The sequence below is a fragment of the Hesperophylax consimilis genome, chromosome 26 (assembly GCF_061612785.1).
Source record: "Hesperophylax consimilis isolate HC1 chromosome 26, BYU_Hcon_1.0, whole genome shotgun sequence".
NCBI classification, from domain to species: Eukaryota; Metazoa; Arthropoda; class Insecta; order Trichoptera; family Limnephilidae; genus Hesperophylax; species Hesperophylax consimilis.
Window position 1 is genome coordinate 16,638,920 of NC_142861.1, and position 24,174 is coordinate 16,663,093.

At 35.8% G+C, this 24,174-nt stretch overlaps 1 protein-coding gene across 1 annotated transcript in view; it reads left to right on the top strand.

Annotated features, from left to right (window-relative positions):
• LOC149411199 (ATP-binding cassette subfamily C member 4-like) overlaps positions 1 to 24,174 on the top strand; it is a 92,582-nt gene that overhangs the window by 34,984 nt on the left and 33,424 nt on the right. Inside the window, exons 3-9 of the mRNA XM_089647289.1 lie at positions 11,002 to 11,136; positions 14,850 to 15,048; positions 19,929 to 20,154; positions 20,368 to 20,465; positions 21,423 to 21,620; positions 23,075 to 23,264; positions 23,774 to 23,991. Of these exons, the coding sequence (XP_089503415.1) occupies positions 11,002 to 11,136; positions 14,850 to 15,048; positions 19,929 to 20,154; positions 20,368 to 20,465; positions 21,423 to 21,620; positions 23,075 to 23,264; positions 23,774 to 23,991 (1,264 nt within the window). The remainder of the gene's footprint in view (positions 1 to 11,001; positions 11,137 to 14,849; positions 15,049 to 19,928; positions 20,155 to 20,367; positions 20,466 to 21,422; positions 21,621 to 23,074; positions 23,265 to 23,773; positions 23,992 to 24,174) is intronic.

Consider the following 24,174-nt stretch of genomic DNA (forward strand, 5'->3'; position numbering starts at 1 on the left):
GAACCACTCGGGGTAACCCTATGACAGAGTTGTTGGTTATACAATAAATGGTTCTCGAGACTGCAGTACCCAAACCCGCCTCCCAAATTGAATATCTTATTAAATCCTTTCTCGCTCTGCCTCTGGATCTCTTCCACGGGGCAACCCACTGGCGTCAAAATTTTTAGCAGGAAATTATCAAGTAATTTGTAGCAGGAATTTAGCATTTGTTGAAACTATTCTTTAATCTAAGGGAGAGCGGCAACTATTCGTCTCTTTACAAAAAAACTTCCAGCTAGGTATTGTTGGATTTCGCCATGAACCTAAAAGGCCCTGGACGGAGCTATTCGAGAACAATTTGAAACCGCCAGGTGAGGGGGAATGTATGAAAAATGTCTTAGCATACACAAACTTTTTAGTAACATATCCCATCTTGTCTCTTCAAATACCCAAAAAATCACAAGACATTATAACTGCATTAGCAATATAAAAATAAAATAGATCCTTTTTTACAACTTTGCATACAAATCATTTCAAAAATTTGTTACGCAAGATGGCTGCCAGGCAATTCCTTCTCAAGTAGATTTGATTTCAATTTCATTGATACAAAATCGCACTAATTCTATGTCCAGGGTGTATTAGGTTCATGAATTTCACTCCTGATAGCTCTTGGGCACAACATTGAACCACTTTCTAGACTTCTGCGTGATTGTTTCCAAAACTCTTCCATTTTTGAGAATTATTCAAGGTTCTGACTGTCGAAGAAAGATTCAGATAAGGTGCCTGTAGTTGGTTTTATGTTTGTTGACAATATAAAAATATAAAAACAATATTTGACTGTATTCACATTCAAATAAACTTAACAAACTTTATCTTATCATTAATAAATGCCACATAATAAGATTTTTCAGAATAACTCAACCTTTTTACTACCAATATAAAATCAATAATGTTCTCCTCACCTCTGTTTTAACTTCCTTTCACACATAAATTCAGTTACCAACAAAGGATTAAAAATGCTTAGTTTCATTCTTTGAAATGGCAGAGACTTTCGTAATATTTCAATATTAAAAAATTTATATTCTTCTTTAGTCAAGTCGTTTATAATTTTTCTATCAGGTCCCCTCACTTCAAAATCCACTGTGATTCCATTGAAAAAATTCAGCATAAATTCCTTAGATTCATTAACTATAAACTCGGTCTACCAATTTAAACAATAAACTTCAATCACTTGATGAAAGAACTAAACTTATTAAAACTAGACAGAAGACTTGTTTCCGACTTGATATTTATTTATAAAATTGTTAATGGTATTATAGACAGCCCTGATTTATTAAGTCTAATTACCTTCCATATACCTATAAGAACTAGTCGATCCAAAACTCTTTGTAATTGCAATAAAAATATCAGGACTGAGTCATTTAGATATGCACTTGTACCTAGATTGCATGCAGTTGGCAATGTTTTCTCAGAAATTTTAGATGTGTTCAACTGCACGGAATATAGTTAGAAGAAGGCTATAATAACATATCTCAGTAATAATAACAATTGAGTTTGGCATAATACCATTCTTCTGTATGGGTTTTGTATAATTTTAAATGCAAATTTTAGTATTGATTACTGTTTCACTGAATTGTTATATTCATATTATCAAATGTTTTTAAAAGCTGTTATGGGCGTAAAATAAATAAATATTCTGTTGATAATTTGGGTTGAGAGGTGTATATTATTGCTAAAAGAATCGCTTCTCGAATTTATTTTGTCAATTGGGAGAGATTCGAAAGGAAAAACCTGAGAAAATTAAAATAATCTGTTCACAATAATGTTAAGTCTCCAAGATGCAAATATTAAGACGAGTACAAAATAAATAACTATTGGTTTTGTGTAAACACTTTAAGAGGAAGCTACAAGCCAAAAATATTTATATTCTTGGTATACCTTATATTGTAGGTAATAGGCATTAAAATAGCTTGACAAACGGAGTGTAGAAACGTTCGATTTCAAGCACAAAACTGGTTTTTATTTATTTTGTAAATAATTTTATAAGAAAGCAACACATTTGATCAATTGAAACTGTCACAGATAATCTTAGCTATTATACTGTATTTTTTAAAAGTTGTTTCCTTCTATTGAAAAATGTTTTTTTTGTAGTTTACATTTTTATTGATTATTTTTTTATTTTATTTGTTTTCTACTCAATCGAAACGATAGGAAAACTTTCAATTTATCTAAAGCATATTTGTTATTCATAATGTACACCAATTCGTTATGAAGATTAATCAAAATAGTGATTTAGCATTTAGCTTCGCCTTAAACAGCGTTATTCACTCGAGCAATTTTGGCATATTATTTCAAGTTTGCAAAAACGTTTTGAGCTATCGCTTGCCATAATATGCCAAATTTATAAAACCTAAAAATATGGGAAAAACGGAAAAAAACCTAGTTGGATTAATTGGCTTCAAACCGCGGTGATCAGTTTCATATGATTCCATATTAATAGTGACGCCAATCGCTCGATATGAACTCAGAAGAATGACATTCGTTTTTTTAACAATTTATTTACTTGCATAGCGTTCTACTTTGTTGGGATAGGAATCTGTTGTTTTTGGGTAATTATTTTTCGTAGGTGGGTAACATGTATTAGAGTTAACGATTTTAGAAATAGATTGTTCTACCTTTCGGATATTCCGGAATGTAAAGAAACAGATAAGTGCATCATTAAAAAGGATTTAAACGGGGATTTGCGTCTTGTACGAATATGTCAATTATTCATTAAGGCGGTGCACTACGTCGTGTAATATTTTAAATTGAGCCGCTATCAATAACAACCCTTACGTAGATGGCGATAAGGCTTAAATTCTAGCTTAACACCGTCCGCCTGTTTTGATTTATGTAAGAAAAAAACTAGGCCAAAAAGTGCCTTTTATTTTATTTTGTGGATGTTCAGGCATAAATATTTTTTTTTTCGATCATTTTATAAATTACTTAATTTGCCACATTATAGGTATAATAAAATCATAACCGAAAATGGCTTCGTAAGTAGGAGATTTTGAACTTTAAAGCAGCTTTCATAGACCTTTACATTATTTTTTTCTGGGTTTATAAAAAGACTGTGATGTTTTGGACATCCACAAAAATAAACGATAAATAATAAAATAACGTGCTCTAAAAATTTTTTGTTTAAACAACGACGGAAGATTTATTGACAGACAGGCCTTGAGTAAACAGATTCCCACGGGAAAGGAGAGACCGGAGGACAGTCAGGTTTGGAACTTGAGTGCGTTGACAGCTCCATGAAATCTATACAAATCAGAAGTGTTGTTTGAAATTGCAGTTAATTATTGAATTCAAATGGTATTAGAGAATATTGCGGAATATTGAATTAAAGTGAAAGATTATTGATCCGGTGTTTGTGTGAAGTGAAAGTGATTCGACTCAGTGGGAAAACAATTAATAATAATGACAATAATAATAATTGGATAATTTGTAGAGCGCCGTTTTGTAAAAACCCACCTCAGGGGCGCCAGGTGTTGTGCAATCGCGATTGTGTTATAAAGTTGTGTTGATTTAAATGTGTAGTTCAAACTAAATTACTTGTCTTAAAAACATGAAAATAATAATAATAATGATCGCGTTTTTAAAACAGAGTGACCGTATATAAAGGCAGCAAGTTTTAATCGGGCTAGGTTATTGATTTGGCGAGTTGGCATTCTATCCACGGAGACCGAAAAACCAGAGAATCAAATAGATTATTAACTGTGGGTTCGAATCCTAACAGATTAGGGAGGTACAATTTTATTTACAGGAATATTTAATTACCCTTTTATAAGCGTAGGGAGGAGGTCGAAAATTAAAGTGATTTAGCTATATAGTGTAACCAGGTAAGTTTCACACGAGGATTTGGAGGTGACTAACAGGGTGAGTTTTTTTAATATTATTTATTAAATTTCAGAGGACCTTTTTAATAATAGGATACAACCGAGGTACAGGAACCGAGTTTGCAACGCCTGCAACCCAAATAATCTTCCCATAAGAAGGGATACGCTAGACGCATTGTCAATCAGCTGTGAGCGAGAGACGAGTCAACGACCTTTTCATATATAGGCCGAGAGGCGCGGAGTACAGTCAGTCAAAGGGGAAGTTTTGCTAGCGTATGCCGTCCCAAATTGAAAGCGATCGGATGCGACCAGACGGAACAAAATGAAAACTTTTCTTCTGTTATTTGACTTTCTAATTTAATACTTTTCATCTATTATTTGACTTTCTAAGTTACGAATTGGGATGCACAAAAACAAATCTAAAGTCGAAAGAGGGAGATGGCAATCTCCGAAATAAAACTACCAACCGAACAACTTTTCTCAACAGGTATCTTTCGAGAGGTAGGCAGCCTCTTTAAATTAAATGCAAAAAATCAAACCAATTATCCGTTTATACCTTACCTGAGAGGATAGGTATTCAGTAGAAGTTACCCATACCTAATACACGAGGATGCTAGTAACCTCATAAAATAAATACTGGAACCAAATATTAAAATACAGACAGTCCTCATCCCAAATTTGGCATATCGAGTAGACCTTACATATATCTCACATGATAATTGGCTGAATGGGTAGGCACACAACCTATCGTTAATAAGCAGGCAGAATGTCGACAAGATCGTCGTGTGTTATATGGGTATTGACCTAGAAAGGGATGTAAATCCCCGACGGCGTGGGAGTTACAACGTTTTCTGGAGGTGGCACGTAACTTAGGACCTTGCGTGTCACATTTTCGCGACTAGATTCGTGATAAAGGGATGTTATGGTTTTCCCCTTATACACTCAGTAAAGTAGTTTATCCTGGAGGTGTTTGAGATTGGGGCAATTCTGAAATTGGTGAAGAGACCTGGTTTTCTTTATTCTGGCGTGAAGGTTGCCGATTTGGAACAAGGGGAGACCCGGCCGGTTGTGATATCCAGACACGCAGATATCGATCGCCTTGCTCAAATTATCATCCATCAGTTTTGTTTGGTAAGCGGAGGAGCCAATCTTAACTTGAAAAAAATTCATTTCCTTTCCTCTCCTTCCCCTCCCAAAATATATACATGGATGGCGCCGACAACTAACACCATAAATTTATCGTATGTATATCACATATATAAAATCTAACACTTTATTATATTCACATTACCCTACGATAGGGAGAATCGAGTAGCTAGGGGGGGGTGAGCAGGCGACTTAGAAGATAAGGTTTATAAAATGGTTTTGAAAAACAGCGGTAATGGATTCAACTCACTCTATCTCAAAAGAACCAAGGGATACCACACAAAACATAAATAACTAGGTTTCTAAACCGAGAAACAAAAACCCAACACAACGTTCGGTGAAGCCTTTTTATACTGAACCGTCACGTGAAATGAGTACGTTCAAGGTCGTACGTCACGTAGACAAACTAGGATGTACACACTTGAAGGGGTGTGTAATAAAGAAAAGACGGCAGGGAGGACCTTCCTACCCCGGATATATATATAACCAAAGCCTTATGGAAAAGTTACCTACGGGACTTAAGGAAAATGTATCGTAGAAAGAAGAGAAGGAAAAGTTTGAAGTAGAAAGGTCAGATCATTACATCTGGTGCCGTGACCAGGAGAGATAGATATACAAGCTGGTTTGAATTCATTACTGTTGTTGAAAAAAAAAAAAAATGGATTTCATAAACCTTATTAATTCACATTAACAGCAAAAGAAATGGTACCTATCGTCAAAAATGATAACAGAGACATCGTACTTCAAAGGCAAAATAGAATAAACAGACAGACCCGGAAAACATTGAATTCATTGTGACGACAAAAAACATCTAAAATGTTCATAAACAACGAAGCCAAAGGATAAACAAACATCGAAATCGGATTAATTATAACACAAGAATAAGATAGCTGGGACAAATCTAAAATAAACATTGCATTCAGATATCGTGAAGTATATGGCATATTTTATACCGTTGATATTTGAATAAATGTAAACAATTATTGTTTATTCCAGATCTAAAAGGCAGAGAATGTTTAAGACATAAATAATAAAAGACAGACAAAACCATCGGATCACCGCCGAGGACACAAAATAAAAACAAATCAACATGAAAATAAATAACACTCGAACATAATACAAATAACGTATTGAGGTGAAACAACACTGTTTAAACAAATAACTCAGAGTTTAAAAATAAACAAGTGTGACATGACATATTGAATTTCTACCCATAGAGACACAAAAACACTTGAAAAGCTGAGGGCGGAAAAAAACTCACCAGTAGAACAAGCCGATAATCACGGGAACCAAAAAAATAAACAGATGCTAGGTTAGAAACGAAGAACAGGGGCGCTCAACATTTTGGAAGAATTAAAATAAAATTTAAAATAAAAATAAAAAATAAATACAGAGGTATTCGAGAAACGTAAATTACCTATAGTTATTTCTAATCCCATCGACTAACACGAGGAAGCGAGATTACCCGTTGGGCTTAGAACTAAAGGGAGGCTGTGATGTTTTGGACATCCACAAAAATAAACGATAAATAATAAAATAACGTGCTCTAAAAATTTTTTGTTTAAACAACGACGGAAGATTTATTGACAGACAGGCCTTGAGTAAACAGATTCCCACGGGAAAGGAGAGACCGGAGGACAGTCAGGTTTGGAACTTGAGTGCGTTGACAGCTCCATGAAATCTATACAAATCAGAAGTGTTGTTTGAAATTGCAGTTAATTATTGAATTCAAATGGTATTAGAGAATATTGCGGAATATTGAATTAAAGTGAAAGATTATTGATCCGGTGTTTGTGTGAAGTGAAAGTGATTCGACTCAGTGGGAAAACAATTAATAATAATGACAATAATAATAATTGGATAATTTGTAGAGCGCCGTTTTGTAAAAACCCACCTCAGGGGCGCCAGGTGTTGTGCAATCGCGATTGTGTTATAAAGTTGTGTTGATTTAAATGTGTAGTTCAAACTAAATTACTTGTCTTAAAAACATGAAAATAATAATAATAATGATCGCGTTTTTAAAACAGAGTGACCGTATATAAAGGCAGCAAGTTTTAATCGGGCTAGGTTATTGATTTGGCGAGTTGGCATTCTATCCACGGAGACCGAAAAACCAGAGAATCAAATAGATTATTAACTGTGGGTTCGAATCCTAACAGATTAGGGAGGTACAATTTTATTTACAGGAATATTTAATTACCCTTTTATAAGCGTAGGGAGGAGGTCGAAAATTAAAGTGATTTAGCTATATAGTGTAACCAGGTAAGTTTCACACGAGGATTTGGAGGTGACTAACAGGGTGAGTTTTTTTAATATTATTTATTAAATTTCAGAGGACCTTTTTAATAATAGGATACAACCGAGGTACAGGAACCGAGTTTGCAACGCCTGCAACCCAAATAATCTTCCCATAAGAAGGGATACGCTAGACGCATTGTCAATCAGCTGTGAGCGAGAGACGAGTCAACGACCTTTTCATATATAGGCCGAGAGGCGCGGAGTACAGTCAGTCAAAGGGGAAGTTTTGCTAGCGTATGCCGTCCCAAATTGAAAGCGATCGGATGCGACCAGACGGAACAAAATGAAAACTTTTCTTCTGTTATTTGACTTTCTAATTTAATACTTTTCATCTATTATTTGACTTTCTAAGTTACGAATTGGGATGCACAAAAACAAATCTAAAGTCGAAAGAGGGAGATGGCAATCTCCGAAATAAAACTACCAACCGAACAACTTTTCTCAACAGGTATCTTTCGAGAGGTAGGCAGCCTCTTTAAATTAAATGCAAAAAATCAAACCAATTATCCGTTTATACCTTACCTGAGAGGATAGGTATTCAGTAGAAGTTACCCATACCTAATACACGAGGATGCTAGTAACCTCATAAAATAAATACTGGAACCAAATATTAAAATACAGACAGTCCTCATCCCAAATTTGGCATATCGAGTAGACCTTATATATATCTCACATGATAATTGGCTGAATGGGTAGGCACACAACCTATCGTTAATAAGCAGGCAGAATGTCGACAAGATCGTCGTGTGTTATATGGGTATTGACCTAGAAAGGGATGTAAATCCCCGACGGCGTGGGAGTTACAACGTTTTCTGGAGGTGGCACGTAACTTAGGACCTTGCGTGTCACATTTTCGCGACTAGATTCGTGATAAAGGGATGTTATGGTTTTCCCCTTATACACTCAGTAAAGTAGTTTATCCTGGAGGTGTTTGAGATTGGGGCAATTCTGAAATTGGTGAAGAGACCTGGTTTTCTTTATTCTGGCGTGAAGGTTGCCGATTTGGAACAAGGGGAGACCCGGCCGGTTGTGATATCCAGACACGCAGATATCGATCGCCTTGCTCAAATTATCATCCATCAGTTTTGTTTGGTAAGCGGAGGAGCCAATCTTAACTTGAAAAAAATTCATTTCCTTTCCTCTCCTTCCCCTCCCAAAATATATACATGGATGGCGCCGACAACTAACACCATAAATTTATCGTATGTATATCACATATATAAAATCTAACACTTTATTATATTCACATTACCCTACGATAGGGAGAATCGAGTAGCTAGGGGGGGGTGAGCAGGCGACTTAGAAGATAAGGTTTATAAAATGGTTTTGAAAAACAGCGGTAATGGATTCAACTCACTCTATCTCAAAAGAACCAAGGGATACCACACAAAACATAAATAACTAGGTTTCTAAACCGAGAAACAAAAACCCAACACAACGTTCGGTGAAGCCTTTTTATACTGAACCGTCACGTGAAATGAGTACGTTCAAGGTCGTACGTCACGTAGACAAACTAGGATGTACACACTTGAAGGGGTGTGTAATAAAGAAAAGACGGCAGGGAGGACCTTCCTACCCCGGATATATATATAACCCAAAGCCTTATGGAAAAGTTACCTACGGGACTTAAGGAAAATGTATCGTAGAAAGAAGAGAAGGAAAAGTTTGAAGTAGAAAGGTCAGATCATTACAAGACTTATCTAAAAAATGCTCGATTATTTCAAAGGTCAAGATGTATTCTACTCGCAGTATTTAATTAAAGCATCTGAAACATTTCTAGGCGACCATATTTTCAAACCAAAAACACATGATTTTGCATTACTACGTATGGCATCGTCTTAAGAACTCCCGAACAGGTTTAAGCTGGTAGCCGTATCTCATTGGAAAAACAATATTAGAAAAATCTATAACTTTTTTATAAGATTTCATGCCTTAGTATGATAGGTACATTACATTTTAATAAATACAGTTAAAACAATTGTAACTGTATTTATTTTTTAAAATATTTATATTGATGGATCAGTAGGATTTATAGGTCCAATTAGAAGTTATACCGAGCCGAACCCTCTGATAGTAAATATCTGGAGTCAGTGAATTATTTTCCCATTTGATCTCTGGTGGGTTGACGTATTGTTCTTGTTTTGTATTTATTATGCTTACATAATGCACTTGCATAATGTGGATTGACTAGATGATCATTTGTGGAAAAGTGTGTGGATTGACTAGATGATCATTTGTGGAAAAGTGTGTGGAAGGGTTTAGTTTTTCCTGTGGGGAAGATTTAAACCCTTCCACACACTTTTCCACAAATGATCATCTAGTCAATCCACATAATGTGGATTGACTAGATGATCATTTGTGGAAAAGTGTGTGGAAGGGTTTAGTTTTTCCTGTGGGGAAGATTTAATCCGGACATAAAGTCTGAAAAAGATATATAATTATCCATCCACTTTATTATTCAAGCAAGTCTTACTTTGACTATATATCTGGCTAACTTTGAATGATTTTTTATATATTATGGTACATATTTTGACTGGTCAGTGGCTGAGTTGGCACCGCGTTTGTGTCCCACCCAGGCGTAGTGTGTTTAATTCCTCAGCTGGCTATGTCCTCCATCACAACACAAGCAACATTTTCCGCTTACTGTGGTGGTAGTAGGAGATTTTCAAATATTTTCAGGTAATTCCTAATCCGGGAATGTTTCTCTTTCTTTTAAAAAATACATACTCGTATATATCTGCCTGAAGAAAGTTCTAAAAAACAATTTTCATTGAGACAGTGGCGTTTCTTTGGACGATTGTATAATATAACATAAAATATTATACGGTTCATAATTATGTAGGTATGTAATTAAGTATCCACATACAAATCTTATGATTTCAGGGGAAATTTTGGTTTTGATTAATTAAACAATAGAAAATTAGAAACATAATATCTTAGACGCGAGGCTAGAACTTTTAGTAAAATATAGTTTCTAACTGTTGGCAACGTTCCCAGAGAGAGATAATAATATCTTAGACGCCAAGCTAGAACATTTAGTAAAACATAGTTTCTAACTGTTGCCAACGTTCCCAGAGAGAGATAATAATATCTTAGACGCCAAGCTAGAACATTTAGTAAAATATAGTTTCTAACTGTTGCCAACGTTCCCAGAGAGTGATAATAATATCTTAGACGCCAGGCTAGAACATTTAGTAAAATATAGTTTCTAACTCTGTTGCCAATGTTCCCAGAGAGAGATAGCAATAATTAATTTTTTCTTCTTTTTGAATCACTTTTTGTTGAGCGTCGTGCCCCTATGAGAGTCAAAGACGACATTCCGGACTCATCATAACGCATCGGCGATCTTCTTCTGCTTCCCATTCTTTCTGCTTCTCATTCCTTCTCATTCTCATTCCTTCTGATTTCATTCCTTTTGATTCTCATTCCTTCTGATTCTCATTCCTTCTGCTTCTCATTCCTTCTGATTCTCAATCTTTATATTTTCATTTCCTTTAACAAATCTATTTATTTTCTTTCCGTAACTTTTATTGGTGTTTCGCAAGTTATGTATGAGGTCTACAGAACGATGCCCGTGCCCCTAAATTGGCACAGGCACCTGGTTATTATGTCTTCTGACCCACCACAATGCAAAATAAGAAGATCTGAAATTGGTCTCTACAATCTGAATCATGTATTGATAGTGTTCTTCTTATTCTAGAAACTGGTTCCTGGAGATCGAGAAGGCATTCAGCAAGAAGAGGAAGCCACGGCTGCTGAGAGCTCTCACGAAGACCTTCGTCTGCTCATACCTCTTCGACGGCTTTCTGGTCTTTATCCAATATGTCGTTTGCAAGTAAGTAGTAAATCTCATTCAATGCCATACTATTTTTCACTATGACAACTATAATTACCAAAGATAATAGAACAAGAAGAGATATTAAGGCAGGAAATCATGTAGGCTGTCGCCGATAATACGACCAAACTGCATGGAAAGTTATGTGTTTGGTGTGTAGGTAGAAACAAATGCCATGCGTGTATACGATTTGCAGTAGTATGGGTGAACGATGTTGGCAACACGTGCGGTCTCATACTAATAATGGTTTATGGCCCATCTCTCTTGTGTTTCTTACAAGTATTTTTGAAGTTTTTATTGTTCTGCATCTCTTACGAAATTAGTTCTTCAATCATCGTTGAAGACCTAATTTCGAAGAGATGTGGCTAAAAAATAGAAAATGTGCGCAATTTTCTCTTTTTTTTATTTTGTCACTTCCATCATGTGCTGCTGTAATGCTGATATTTTGACATTCTATTTAGCCTTCAACAAATTAGAGAAGACGTCAAAGCGGTTTGTTCTATACAAATATTTATTAGGTAATTCGCGAACAAGAAAAAAGATTTCGGTAAAGTGTTGAAACATGAACAAAGCCGGGCAGTAAAATTCATAAAGTTTTAAAGAAAGAAGCACGTTACACTTTTTAACGAAAACGTGTTTTTTTCTCTTAGTTAAATAATAATAGCCTTGATTTCGTATTTTTACTAAACTTTTGGAATAAAAAGTGGGAAACACGATTACAAAATAAATACCTAACCTAACCATAATAAAAAAAGCACTGGCAATAATAGCTAGTAGCTACATACTATATACTACCGACTATATCTACCTGCGTAGGTACATTCTAAACACAACGAATTATTAGCCCATTTCTTATCACAAGCAACACGGCAAAAAAACCTTCAAAAATTTCATTTTCCATGACACTAAAATGTTGTAATCCTTGAGACAGAATCATCACGTTTATATGCCAATGGTTCCCAAGCTATACTGTATTAATTCCTTTAGAACACGTATAGGATGTACCTTTTAAGTGAACACAAGTATTGTCAACAAAAACTTTGACGAATAACGTACACACAAATAAACATTCCAAGATTTCGAATAACCTGACTACATTTAAAATCCTTTTTTTTTATGTAAGCACCGCAGAAGATTCCCAACTGCTCCCAACTGCTCCCAACCGCCTGGAGCCAGTGAGACTCTTAAGGTAAATGGGGGTCCGCTCGTATGTACCCCCATTTGAATCTCGTGGAACCCCAAATTTTTTTCTAGCTGATATGGACCCCCAGCGAGCCGATATCGACCCCTGGGGGTCCATATAGACCACTTTGGGAACCTCTGGTATAGATGAACGCAAACCATAAACAACTAATTCTAAATTAATATGAATATAATGAATGAATAATTAATTGATTCATTAAATAGTTATGTTATTGTAATTACTATGTAAATTTATAATTAATTATGCCGTGAATTGAATAATTATCTGATACAAAAATTAAGAATAAAATGTAGAAAGATTAGCAATGAAATCTATTCGATTTTGTTTAAGGAAGCGACAAATGGGTCTAGTTATTTTTAGAAAGATAAGAACAATTGACCACTTATTGTGTAGTTTCTTTTCCGTGTCAATGTCAAACTGCAAATATAAATACTGCAAATTAACACCGTGGTGATAGGAAACTGATGTACGAACTACATATAATTGATGAATAAAGTAATTAGTTAGATTAGGTGCATTCCTTGTGTCTACAATGGGACGTTATACTATGTATATACGGGGTTTTCCAATAAGAGGTGTTATTTTGATATTCAATCGTAAAAGATCAATGGTTTCGTTGCTTGTGTGGCACGTAGCGCCGTCTTGTTGAAAGTAAACGTTGTCCAGATCAATACAATCCAATTCCGGTTATAAAAAAATCATTAATCATCTCTCGATAGCGCAATTCATTCACCGTAACTGTTGCTCCAGCCTCATTTTCGAAAAAGTAAGGTCCGATGACTCCGCTGGACCATAAACCGCCCCAAAAGTCACACGTTGAGGATAGAGAGGCTTTTCAACAATAACTCTTGGGTTTTCCGAGCCCCAGATGCGACAATTTTGCTTTTTGACGAAGCCATCGAGGTGGAAATGGGCCTCATCACTCAAGATGATTTGCATTTGATTCACTCAAGTGAATTTAAATAATTTCAATGCGTTGTCGAAGCGTGTATCGTTCCATTTTTATTAATGACGTAGTTTCTACTTGTCAAATGTCAAAAAATGACAGCTTCAAAGTAACATCTACCGAAATAGCGGGCTATTCAAAATAACACCTCTTATTGGAAAACCCTGTATTAAGATATTCAATTTGTCTTTCTTAACCAATTTGATGGTTTCTTGACAATTTTCAATATTTTGGTATTTTTTGAACTTAGTAAAATTGCACAATTTCAAATGATTTTTACCTATGAAGCCAGAGAAAATGGGAAACTAACCAATTATGCTAATGGTGCCAAAAACGCCAAACAATAATATACAATTGTAGTAGGTATTTTAAGATAATTAATATGCAGAAACAACTAGGTATTTCAAATGTGAGACAGCGTATAATCTATTTATATTTAAGCTCATAATTTCAAAATACATGGATACGCCACGAGATGTAGAAATTTTATACTTCCGAAAACAAATTTGTCACGAATTCAAAAAAATCACTATTTTAAAGGATTCAAGACATTCAATGAACTACCAACGGATGTTAAAGAAGCTAAAAGCTTTGCAGCTTTTCGTGGATTATATCTAAATGCTATAAAGTTTACATAAGTTTTTGATGTAGTGTAAAGTGTGACTAAATGTCATAGAAGTAAGTTGTACACGCAAGTAATTCTAAAGGTTCATACTAGATATAAAAAAATGTATTTGAAGATGCTGGAACAAATCCAGAAAAAAATTCCTATGGTATGTCTATATGAGGACGTATGTAATTTATTCGAGGTTCATGCACCATATAGACTTGAGGGAACAAATAGATTTAGCCTAAAAACCGGACGTTATGCAAATCTTCCAATACCTAATTTAAATATATTTCATAAATCGCTAGCCCGTTCCTCGTTGAATGTTATGGCTTATTCGCGCCTAACAACTTCAGCCGTAGTCGTCACCACGACTTGTTCAAGATACTAAGAACAGATCATAGCATAACAAGAAGAGTGATGTTTTTGAATGAAAACTCTGAGACAGTGGATATATTATGTAATTGATATTTAAGTGACCTTAAAACATTATTGTATAAAATGTTAAAAATGTCAAGATAAGATATCTTTAACTAAAATTTTATTAAATAATCTTTCGTACAGTAGGTATATATTTAAATTCTTACATATATTTTTTATATTTTAAAGTCTGATTCTCGTGTTTAACCCATAAATTAGATATCATAAAAGAACTCATTTTGGCTATCGGTGCGTCATCCGAATTTGAGTTTCATATAAAAAATTGGTACTGATTGTGTCAAGAATTCCGTCAAACGTTAAAAGTAACTACTTATGTATCATAAACTACACATGTATCAGAATAGGAAGTTGCTCTCTAGTTTTCCTAAGTGGGAGGACCATATCAGTAGAATTGTCCATGGAATTTGATCAGTGGGATGAATTTATACCGATTGAAGGATTGTGAATTATTAGGAATACTAGGTCATCTTACATGCCATTTTGTGATAAAATCACCTGAAGTATTTCTCTTCCAGGTCCTTCCAGCCGCTTCTACTTGCAATGCTGCTCAGTTACTTCACGGGGCAGTGCAGCCAGCAAGACGCGCTGATCTACGCAGGAGGAGTGGTGGCCCTGTCTCTAGCAAACGCCTTCATCCAGCATCACACCACGCTGAGACAACAACAGCTGGGCATGCGGGTTCGGATAGCCTGCTGCTCTCTGCTCTATAGAAAGGTAAGAAAAATCTATTCTTGGATAGAATTTGGATTCTGGGACACCGGGAATGATATGAATAGAAATGACAGACAACTGGAGCACTGGTTCAATAAAATATGGAAAGTAAGATAGGATGGGTCCAAGCTCTGTACCTTGGGGAATTCCAAAGTCTGACATTTCTTAAGCACTATTAACATAACCTATATGATCTCACCAAATATTGATTCATAACTTGAGAGTAGTTGCATTCGATTCAGATAGTTTGAAAATATGTATTTTTTTAAATTTCCACCTCTCCCCCTCCCCTTAGAGGGGTGTTACGCCATTTTTTGAGCCATCTATTCTACCAAGATGAATGTAACTGTAATAATCCCTGTAGGATAACCTACACTTTATTTTATGTCTTCACGGTTTAAAATGTATACAACTTTATAATTTATATTTTAGTTATAGTTAAGCATGTATCAAATAATATGTAAATACTCATTTATGTATCCAATACGTCTGTCTCGACACAGGTATATCCTAGTGAGACAGATATCGAAAAACACCTGTAAAACAGCTTATATTGATAGTAATTAAAAAAGCACTCAAGTTTCAGAGATGCAAGAATGTTTTCATATGTGTAATTTTAACATCACCTGTATTTACATAGAACAGTTGTAAGAAATGGCATGTTAGGTTAATAAAAAAAGTTGATTCTTGATATGAGAACAGATGGGACTCATCTGGGTCTTAAAACAGCTTGGGGAAGTGGTGAACGCCCTCGACTTTATACCTACAGAAGGTTAAAAAAGGGACAGGCAGGTCATTGGTCCTATGCCTGGTTTGAAGGACAAAAAAGGGCACCGAAACAAAAGAAAGAAGGACTTCGTTGTGTATTATTAAATGGTTGGCACACTTCTGTTCTTTTAAAGTGTCGCTCATAGCGTTTGATTGATGTATACGATCTCTCTGGAACAGCGGTGGCATCCTTTTATGGTCACTGTTTGAATTCCTAAGCGGTCAAATTCTATTTTTTTCTATTTTGATTTTGATTTTGTTTTCTTGATTGAATGGCTGAATTAAGTGGAATCTTGGAAGTGGAATTAACCCACTTCGCGACATCCGATCGAGCTGAAACTCGACAGTTAGACTCAATGTCGATGACAGTGCATTCTATCAACTTTTGGTGGCGATCATGCACATACACGTATTTTTATGAAAATGGGTGACATTATAATATATATCTACAAGTGGGCCCGGGCAGGCGTTGTCCTGCCACAGACCACCGCCTTCTATATAAAATAAAAAATATTATCTGAAATAAAAAATTTCAATTTTTTTTTCTCTCGACAACAGCGCCACCTATCGGGTCCAAAACTATTCTATATTTCAAGCTGGTAGCAAACATACACATTCACAAAAAAACACTGAAATCGGTTGGGCGGTTTCGGATATTAGCGTGTACGAACACAGTCAGTGATACGTGATATTTATATAAGATAAATACAAGGTACTATCCAATTAGAATTTGGCTTACGTGTTAACGTTATTGACTCCATTCCTTGGGGAGGAAGACTCAATCCTCAATCTATCAAAAAAACGGATATTTTTATTAATTCACAAAAATAGATGTAATATAGTAAAAAAAAGGTTTTTTCAGGGTTGAATTATTATAAATTTATTTATATAATTTTTTATTTGGTACAATATTTTTTACATTTCAAAGTTTTCCAGTGATGTTGGCCTCACTGGGTGGCTTGCCCGTGCTGAGGCCTTCATTTTATAATATGAAAATATAATCTACATAATACATTTAAAGAGAAAATAATACATTTATGATCTTGTGTGTTTATGAGTGATGTTTGTTTATATTGGTTTTGTGTGTTACGTGTAGGTTTTATTTTTATTTTATGCTATGACATTTTGGTAATAGTGTCTTTTTTGTTATTTAATCCATTTTGTAATTTTGTATGTGAATTTATTTTTATTTTCCTAAATTTTAATTCCAAGTTTTACACTGTTGAAAGCTTTTATAGAATGGTATTGGTAGTGTCTTTGTCCAAAGCTTGAATTTACTGTCGGAGTTTTTATGTTTTCTTTGTACGCTTGTCTAACTGGTCTGTTAGTGTTATTTTGTGTATTTTGAAAGTTAATTTTTTTGTCAAAAATGTAGTTTAGTAGTGTTTTAACGTATAATTGGCGTAGGTATATCTAGTACGTCACAGCTGTTGAATATTTGGTCTGTATCAGTCAGTCTATGTTTTTTTAGTATTACGTTTTCTGTGCGATTTCTATGTAAATAATCGTACATGTTATTTTTCATAACTAGAATTTAAGTATTTATATATATATGAATATTTTTTAAAAATTAGTTTCTACACAAGAATAATGTGACAGTTTTAACAGTCCTCTCTAGGATTTCCTGTTATATTTTTGTATGTAGTCTCTAGTTGTCCTCATAATGTTTGTAAGTTGATTTATCACTCTGTTCTATCAGCCATGTTTTAGGTTAATTTTAAATACATAAGTTCCCGTTATTTATAGTTTGATTAAGTATGGCATAATATATTTTCACACCGTAAAATTTAATGTTTCCCTGTCCAAAAGATGAATGCGAATTGGGAATAATTAGTACCTTTTTGGCGTATTGCTCTGGCCTAGTATTTATGTTGGACAGTGAAGTATTCAGTCATGTATAATTCTTTCAATCAATATTGTTAAATTTTTTGGTAGATAGGTATAACTCGCTTTAGAGTGGGATTCACACCCTGATGAGAAATTAATAGCAGCTATAGTTTTGTTTGATAAGAATGTTTTTGATTTTCCTCATATTTGGGGTTAATTACAGCGGTATCACCTTAGATAATAAAAACAAGAGAGCTGGCCATGAGTTTGAAATCGCATGCATAAAAGCGTCGCCAACATTGTTCACACATACTACTTCAAATTGCAATTTGTTTTTACCTGTACACCTAATGCATTACTTTCATCGCTTTGATATTCCTTGCAGTTTTCTCGTAACTCGGCGACAATCGGCACGCTTCCATGCCATATCTCTTGATCCATTATCTGTGTGTGGTTGGATAAACTGGACATTATCCTTGACCCAAATTTTTCTAAGCCAAATCTGGTTTCTATACTAATCTCGAATTTTCTTTGTTAAAAAATTGTGACGTGTTTATATTATTTATGTAAATAGACAATACTTTTGAATATAAATTATTTAATAATGGATTTACGACGGTTGATAAAACATAAACAAATAACTATTGTCAAATCTTAGAACTATTAAACAACAACATGCAAATTAAACATTTTTGCAACGGTTTTTCCTGTTTTGAAATGTTTTGTATAAAATTATGTTCTTTGGAACCTACACACGGAATTTAATTTACATAATTTAAGACCCAAATTTCTTAGAACTATAAATTTTGTAAACAATAAAATTAGCGCAATTTTTTATCTTTTTCAATATAATATCGCGAGCTTTCTGGGAATGATGCTGTAATGCTATACAGTGTCCAGAAACTCGTGGTAGATACAAACGAGAAACTAGTGAATCTACATTACATTTTGAGTCGATTTTATAGTATCCATAACTTTTTTTGATTTGAGCTTTGGTTTTCGATTAGGTAATTTTTTTGTGTCAAATTTGAAAAAAATCGCTACGTCGTTAATATCAGCTATTTAATAACTTGTCTCCAAATGTTTTTTAACCCCTTGATTTATATAAGTAAAAGAAAAATCGAAATGCTCATAGAGAATTTTTTTTTTCTCTGTGCAATGTACGGCTTGTATTTTCCCGCTTATATTACGAGTTTTTGGACACCGTGTATATTGAAAAGCTTCTGGGAATGGTGATGTAATGCTTTACTTGTTGTAAATGCATTATTTGTTATCATGATTAATTTATGGGTTATTATGCCGTGTTGCGCTTCCTTCTTCTTTTTAATGGCAAAGTATTGTGAGTAAAGACAAGCCTTTCAAAGAATGAATTTGCGCAACTAATCGTGCCGTGCCCAAGCCGGGCTAGATTTATTTACTTCAATTTATCATGACATGTCCCATTCGTTGTCTCATCAAATACCCCAAGAAAATTCGTAAGCCGTTATGCATCAACACTATAAAAATAAATTTCAAATACTTGCGCGCAAATCATTTTAAAAGTTTGTCCTAAAAGATGGCTGCCAGACAATTTCCCCTTACCCCTAGATTTGGCTTCAATGTCATTCATAAAAAATTACACTAAGCTATGCCCAGAGTAATGAGTAATGACGGGTAATATCGAGTAGCTATGGGTAAGCCCTCATTTTATTAAGAGCGGGAGCCACGGTACCAGTCTAATATATTTATACGGCTCAAAGAGTCGACTCAATTGAACGGGAGCCGTGAGCTTAGAGCATCATCAGCTCATTAGCAACATGAATTCTTTGCTCCACCGGTGCGACTCCCAGCTCCCAACTCGCAGCTCCCAGTGTATAAATAATCATACCATTCTTGGTACTGGTACACTACCTTGTACCACAAGAAAAATAAGATGATAGGTAGTTAGTACGCGTATACACATAATATGTCCAAGTTCACATGTTGGACTGCCTCCGATTATATAATAAGAAGTAATACTTTTAATGGTGTAATTTTTCTAAAATATACCCTGATAAAACAGAGTAACTGAGTAGTGCGAATATGGCTCATCAAAAATGCTAGCTCAATAATTGTGCGACTCGCTCATGATCGACTCATAGCCTTATGTCAGATATCCGGTATTTGGCCAATTCAATACCCTTTGCATCCATAGAGGAATTGTATACATTTCCTCCATTGTTGAATCCATCCAGCATCCCCGGTTTGAAAAAGGTACACTCATTGAAAATTATTAAAACAACAATGATATTAACCTTTTCTTTTGTCAGATCCTCAGGTTGAGCACCACATCCATGAGCCAGACCACCGCGGGACAAGTCATCAACCTGCTGTCCAACGACGTCAACCGCTTCGACAGCGCGCTCAAGTTCCTCCACATCCTGTGGGTGGCTCCCATACAGATCTGTGTCTGTTGTTACCTCTACTATCACCGTGTGAGCGCAGTGGCACTGCTCGGCGTGTTCTGCATCCTGTTGCAGACTGTGCCAGTTCAAGGTGTGTTCCTACTAAATAACTTCTTTACTCCTACTGCTGTTAATTACTGGATACGCATCACATTGTGCTTGTTCTATATCCTGGGCCAAATGGCGCCTATAGCTTCAATTGGCATATTTTTCTAACGCTTTTACAAACCGTTAAATAATCATTTTATATTTTTTATGAAGTGACCATTTTACAAAACATATTTTTTTCAATTTATATTTTCAGCTTACGTCAGCAGGATAACATCCAAACTACGACGAAAGATTGCTGAAAGGACGGATGAACGTGTTAGACTAATGGATGAAATCATTTGTGGAATTCAGGTACGAACACCTTTTAATCTAATCAACTCTAAGGGAGCGTATAAACACGCAAGCCGAACTGCTGAGCTGAACCACGACTTATGGGAGAGGAACAAAGCAACTACAAATTAGTAATTCGTTGCTCAACTTAGTGAGTAATACGTTCAGTTAACTATCCCGCTGCCAAGTGGGGGAGTAGGTAGCACTCAAAATTACTATCCTCCTTATATTAGCTTTTTTTTTTTTTTATGTGACACCTCACAAGAGCGTCCCTGCCTGTGCAGTATACAGACAGGGGAACTATGTCACCACCCGGTTGGGCAGCGTTGTGAGGCGGAATAAGGTAGGAGCTGTAGAAAGGGATTTGTTAATGCGGGCCTTGAAGAGGCTCGGATTATAGGAGGGAGGAAAAACAGATGCCGGTAGCTCGTTCCACATACGAGCCGACTTACACAAAAATGAGTCGTAAAAACGGCCCGTTCTCATGAAGCTAACGTCAACCGTGAACGGGTGTTCAGCTCGTGTCCGTCGAGTTTCGCGCACGTGCACCGGTGCATCAGGAATCAATGCTTCTAGCTCCTTGGAGCAGGCTCCATTGAAATACCTGTAGAACAGACACAGCATGTCTACATTGCGTCTATGCATTAGAGAAGGCAATCGGTCTGTTAACAACGGGTTGTCAATCAGACGGATCGCTCTCCTTTTCACAGATTCAAGCAGGTTTATTAAGTATTTAACTTAAATACTTGACATATCATTTTGGTATTTTATGCATTTCTGCTCAAATACATAAGTTACCATTAATAATTGGGATTTCTATGGTTTAAAAGCCCATAAGACAGAAAATTGGTTACAGACGTTTTGTTTGACATCTTGGCCTGTCAAGAGTTAAGTAATGCAGGTTTTAATATTTAAAAATAAATAAGTTAATTTACATTAAATTTACCATTTATCCACTAATATATTGAATGTTTTCAGGTGATAAAGATGTACGCGTGGGAAATGCCTTTTGAAGATGCAGTGAGTGAAGTGCGTAATAATGAACTGAAGTTCGTTAGCAAGGCCGCCTGTCTCCGGGCCATCACCTCCAGCTTTATAGTCTTCACTGAAAGAACGTCGCTGTACGTGTCTCTTCTGGGACATGTGCTCCTGGGATATCACATGGATGCTCCAATGGTAAGTTGAGCTATAGCTGCACCGTAAGCCAAAGATGCAAAGACAACATGTCTGTTGCCATCAGAGATGTGCGAAATGGGTACCCAAAACCATTTGAAATGCAAAATGGAAATGGGTCAAAACTTTTCCATTTGAAAATGCAAAATGCAAAATGGGTTTTAGAAAAGCATTTCAAATGCAAAATACCTATTTTCAAAATGCATTGAAAATGCAAAATGGCTTCTCAGGTCAAACAATTAAAGTAATTATAGAATTTTTAAACAATTTTGTCATTTAATAATGGACATCAATGTAGAACAAACATATTGATGGTAAATCCAAAAACACCACGACTACAGATTATGAAACCACCAAAAATTTGCGCGGGACTAATGTTGCCAATGTAAAAACATAGAAACTGCTCTCTAACATTTAATATTACAGCGTCATGGCCCCATATTCAGTATTTTTTGTAATGGTATCACTCAATTACCAGGGCTCCTACCAGGGAGCAACTTGACAAATGTAAATTATCTCTCATAGCGAGGTTGAGGACAGACTGATATTTGGGGTTTATGAAAAAAAGATGAGTGGAGATAGTATGAAGAATGTTGCAAAAAAGCATTTTAAATTTAAAATGGTTTTTACAAAAGCATTTAAAATGCAAAATGGAATATGTATACCCATTTTGCATTTTGCATTTCCATTTGAAATGGATTTATTTGAAATAAAGCACATCTCTGGTAGCCATGCGCAGAAAGGGCGTGATTTATGAGTAGTTCGCTAGCTCATTGGTGGCTTGCTGCATTTGCCGCCCTTACCTTCTTTCATTCCAGATGATATTATAGTGGAGTGGTGTTTTGCTTTGGTCCAATTAAGTTATTTGGTTGACACTGAACTAGATAAAAAAAATCAGTTTACTGTCCGAACCCTATACTAACTATGGCATACCGATAACAAAATCTCTATTTAAACGATGATTATTTAGATATGATGATATTTATTAGTTTTTTAACTGCGTTGTATGTTATTTAAATATTATTCTAATGTAACTCATTCTCGTAATAATATTATATTGTGTTTTCCATGTTGGCTAATGTTTCTCGCTTTAACAGGTGTAATTCCAGCCCAATTCTACAACATGCCATACGTTGGCTAATGTTTATTCCCTTTCCTGGTCTACTGCCTAACCCAATTCTGCAACATACTCCAGAAAATGTTGATTAATGTGTATCCCCTTTCCAGGTATACTTCCCCACTAGCCTAAATCTACAACATACTCCAATATGTTGGCTAGTGATCATTCCATTTCCAGATCTATTCCAAAGCCTACTCATTGTTTAAATTTTTTTTGTCTTTTCAGACCTACTCCCTAGCTCGATTCTAAAACTTGTTATTTAATGTTTTTCTCATTTTTATATCTACACCCTCTTCCAATTCTAAAACATGATGGCCAATGTTTATTCCCTTTCCAGGTCTACTCCTTAGCCCAATTCTACAACATGCTGCAGAACATGTTAGCCTACGTGTACCCCAATGCGGTGTCCGCTTCGGTGGAGTGCCTGGTCAGTGTGAAGCGCATTCAAGAGTTCCTTCTGCTGGAAGAGAAGTACATGCCCCCTTTAATGGGCAATTTGAGCAACGGAAAGGGATTAGACAATAAATGTAAGCAAGCAATAATTTTTTAACTAAGAAAGTGCAGGATAGGAAGTTTTGGGAAGGAAAAGGTATGAGGTTTGGGTAGTAATCTGAGGGTCAGTGTGTCCAGGAGTGACATTTGAATCCATTCCTTTCACTGCGGTACAAGGCGTTGGATCGAGAGAGTCAAAGGATCTCCTTCAACCCGGCTCTCCATATCCAACCCGCCACGTAGCTGTTAGGCAGACGCATCTTCCACCAAGACCTGGAAAAACCTCACCCCATGATAGATTGTGAAAGATAATCGACAAATAATAAAAACAAAGATAGATAAGGCATGGAAGTGTACCGAATGTCGAACAGCTACAACCAAACTTTATGTGGATTATCAAAGCGGTTAATTAATGTTCAACCAAACTCGTTTGTTGTGTAAGAAGATACAACAGCGAAGAGCCACTATGCATTGATGCTCTCCATTGTTTCCATTATCTATGAATGTAAGAAGCATTAAAAAAACATTTGATATCGTTTTTCAGCATTCGAGCCGGCAGAGAAGTACCGAGACACCCACATAGTCCCATTCATCCAGTCCAGCAAGGTGCGGCCCTGCACTCCTGAAGGAGACTACTCCATCAACCTGGTGCAGGCCGGGGCCACCTGGGGCGGCTGTGAGCAGCAGAACATCAGCGACCTGACTCTCCGGGTCAAGCCCGGCACCCTGGTGGTGATCATTGGGCAGGTCGGATCTGGGAAGGTATAAACATATTTCTAATTATTAAAAGTTGCTGTTTAAATAAAATAAATAATATATTAGCCTCTCCAGCTGGACTCTCAAGACCAATCGCCTTGCACCATAGTAGAGTATCGCCACATTCATTTTTCCGCCACTCCTGGACACACTGACCCCCAAATTCCTTCCCACCCCTCATACCCTTTT